Source organism: Rhinopithecus bieti, unplaced genomic scaffold (genome assembly GCF_001698545.2).
Source record: "Rhinopithecus bieti isolate Rb0 unplaced genomic scaffold, ASM169854v2 scaffold_1530, whole genome shotgun sequence".
Lineage (NCBI taxonomy): Eukaryota > Metazoa > Chordata > Mammalia > Primates > Cercopithecidae > Rhinopithecus > Rhinopithecus bieti.
Genome location: NW_016803808.1, coordinates 2,650,024 through 2,651,072, shown reverse-complemented (window position 1 = coordinate 2,651,072; position 1,049 = coordinate 2,650,024). Strand labels below are relative to the sequence as shown.

General features: G+C 60.2%; 1 protein-coding gene across 1 annotated transcript in view; it reads right to left on the bottom strand.

The window, feature by feature from the left end:
* The window catches only part of LOC108516008 (uncharacterized), a 3,027-nt gene extending 2,253 nt beyond the window's left edge, over positions 1-774 (bottom strand). The window contains exon 1 of the mRNA XM_017853245.1: positions 442-774. Within this exon, the coding sequence (XP_017708734.1) occupies positions 442-582 (141 nt within the window). The 5' untranslated portion in view covers positions 583-774. The remainder of the gene's footprint in view (positions 1-441) is intronic.
* Positions 775-1,049: the final 275 nt, after the last annotated feature.

Below are 1,049 nucleotides of genomic sequence, written 5' to 3'. Positions count from 1 at the left end.
CCCACCCAGGACCCCCCCGAACCCCGTCACTGTGTCTCCCCTCCGCCTACCCCGTCACTGTGTCTCCTGCCAGGCCTCCACACCCTCCAGCTGCCGCTCCTCCACCACAGCTGCCCTCAGCCCTTGGCAACTCTCGCCTACATCGCAGCAGCCCCTAAGATCTCCCCGTCTCTGGCACTCCCTTTCCAGTCCCTGCTGAGGCCCACTGCCTGATGTGCCCTCCTAAAATGTCTTCATTTAAAAATCCCCATTGGTTTCCAAACCCCTCAGTTTCAACTCCTCAATTTACAGAAATGGATTTTGCCTCCATCACCACCGCCCTGTTTCCCCAAGACAACCCTCCTGCCGTAGCCCAAAGATCCCATTGGAGTTCTAGAACCCCAGGCCCTGGCTTGACCCTGTGGCTGGAGACAGCCTGCCTGGGGCTCAGGACAAACTTACCTCAGCCGCAGGTTCCCCGACAGGGCTCAGCTGGGGACGGCTTCCTGGGGAGCAGCCGCTGAGTCCCCCACCTCTGTCTGGCTCCCCACGCCATCCTAGAGGGGTCCTGAAAGGCCCTTTCCCTGAGTCCCTATGTGTCATGTTGGGCCGTGGTCTCAGGAGCCAAGAGGCTGGCAGCCGAGGGATCTGCAGAAGTGACGCGGTTGAGGGTGTTGAGATTGGAAGATGACCTGGGGTTATATGGATGGACCCGGAGCAGAATCACAGCTGTCCTTATAAAGGAGGGCAGAGGGAGCTGTGATGGAGGAGAGGAGCGGGAGATGTCACGAAGGAAGGGGGGAAGAAGCGATGTGGCCTCAGTGGGGAGGTGTGCCCTACCCGCTGTGTGCCCAGCACAGGCATGGAGCCAGTCCCACCTGTGCCTCCAGAGGGAACCGCCCCCCAGCTCACCCAGAACCTTTGTCACTTGTTCAAAGTCACTGGGTTTCAGCGTGATCCTCACAGCAGAAACAAGTGAGGTCACCCAGGCGTGCAACTGAGGATCACACAGGCGGGCTCCAGCCCATGCCAGTCCAACTCCTGGTGCCACGGTTTTGCCCTCTGCCCCC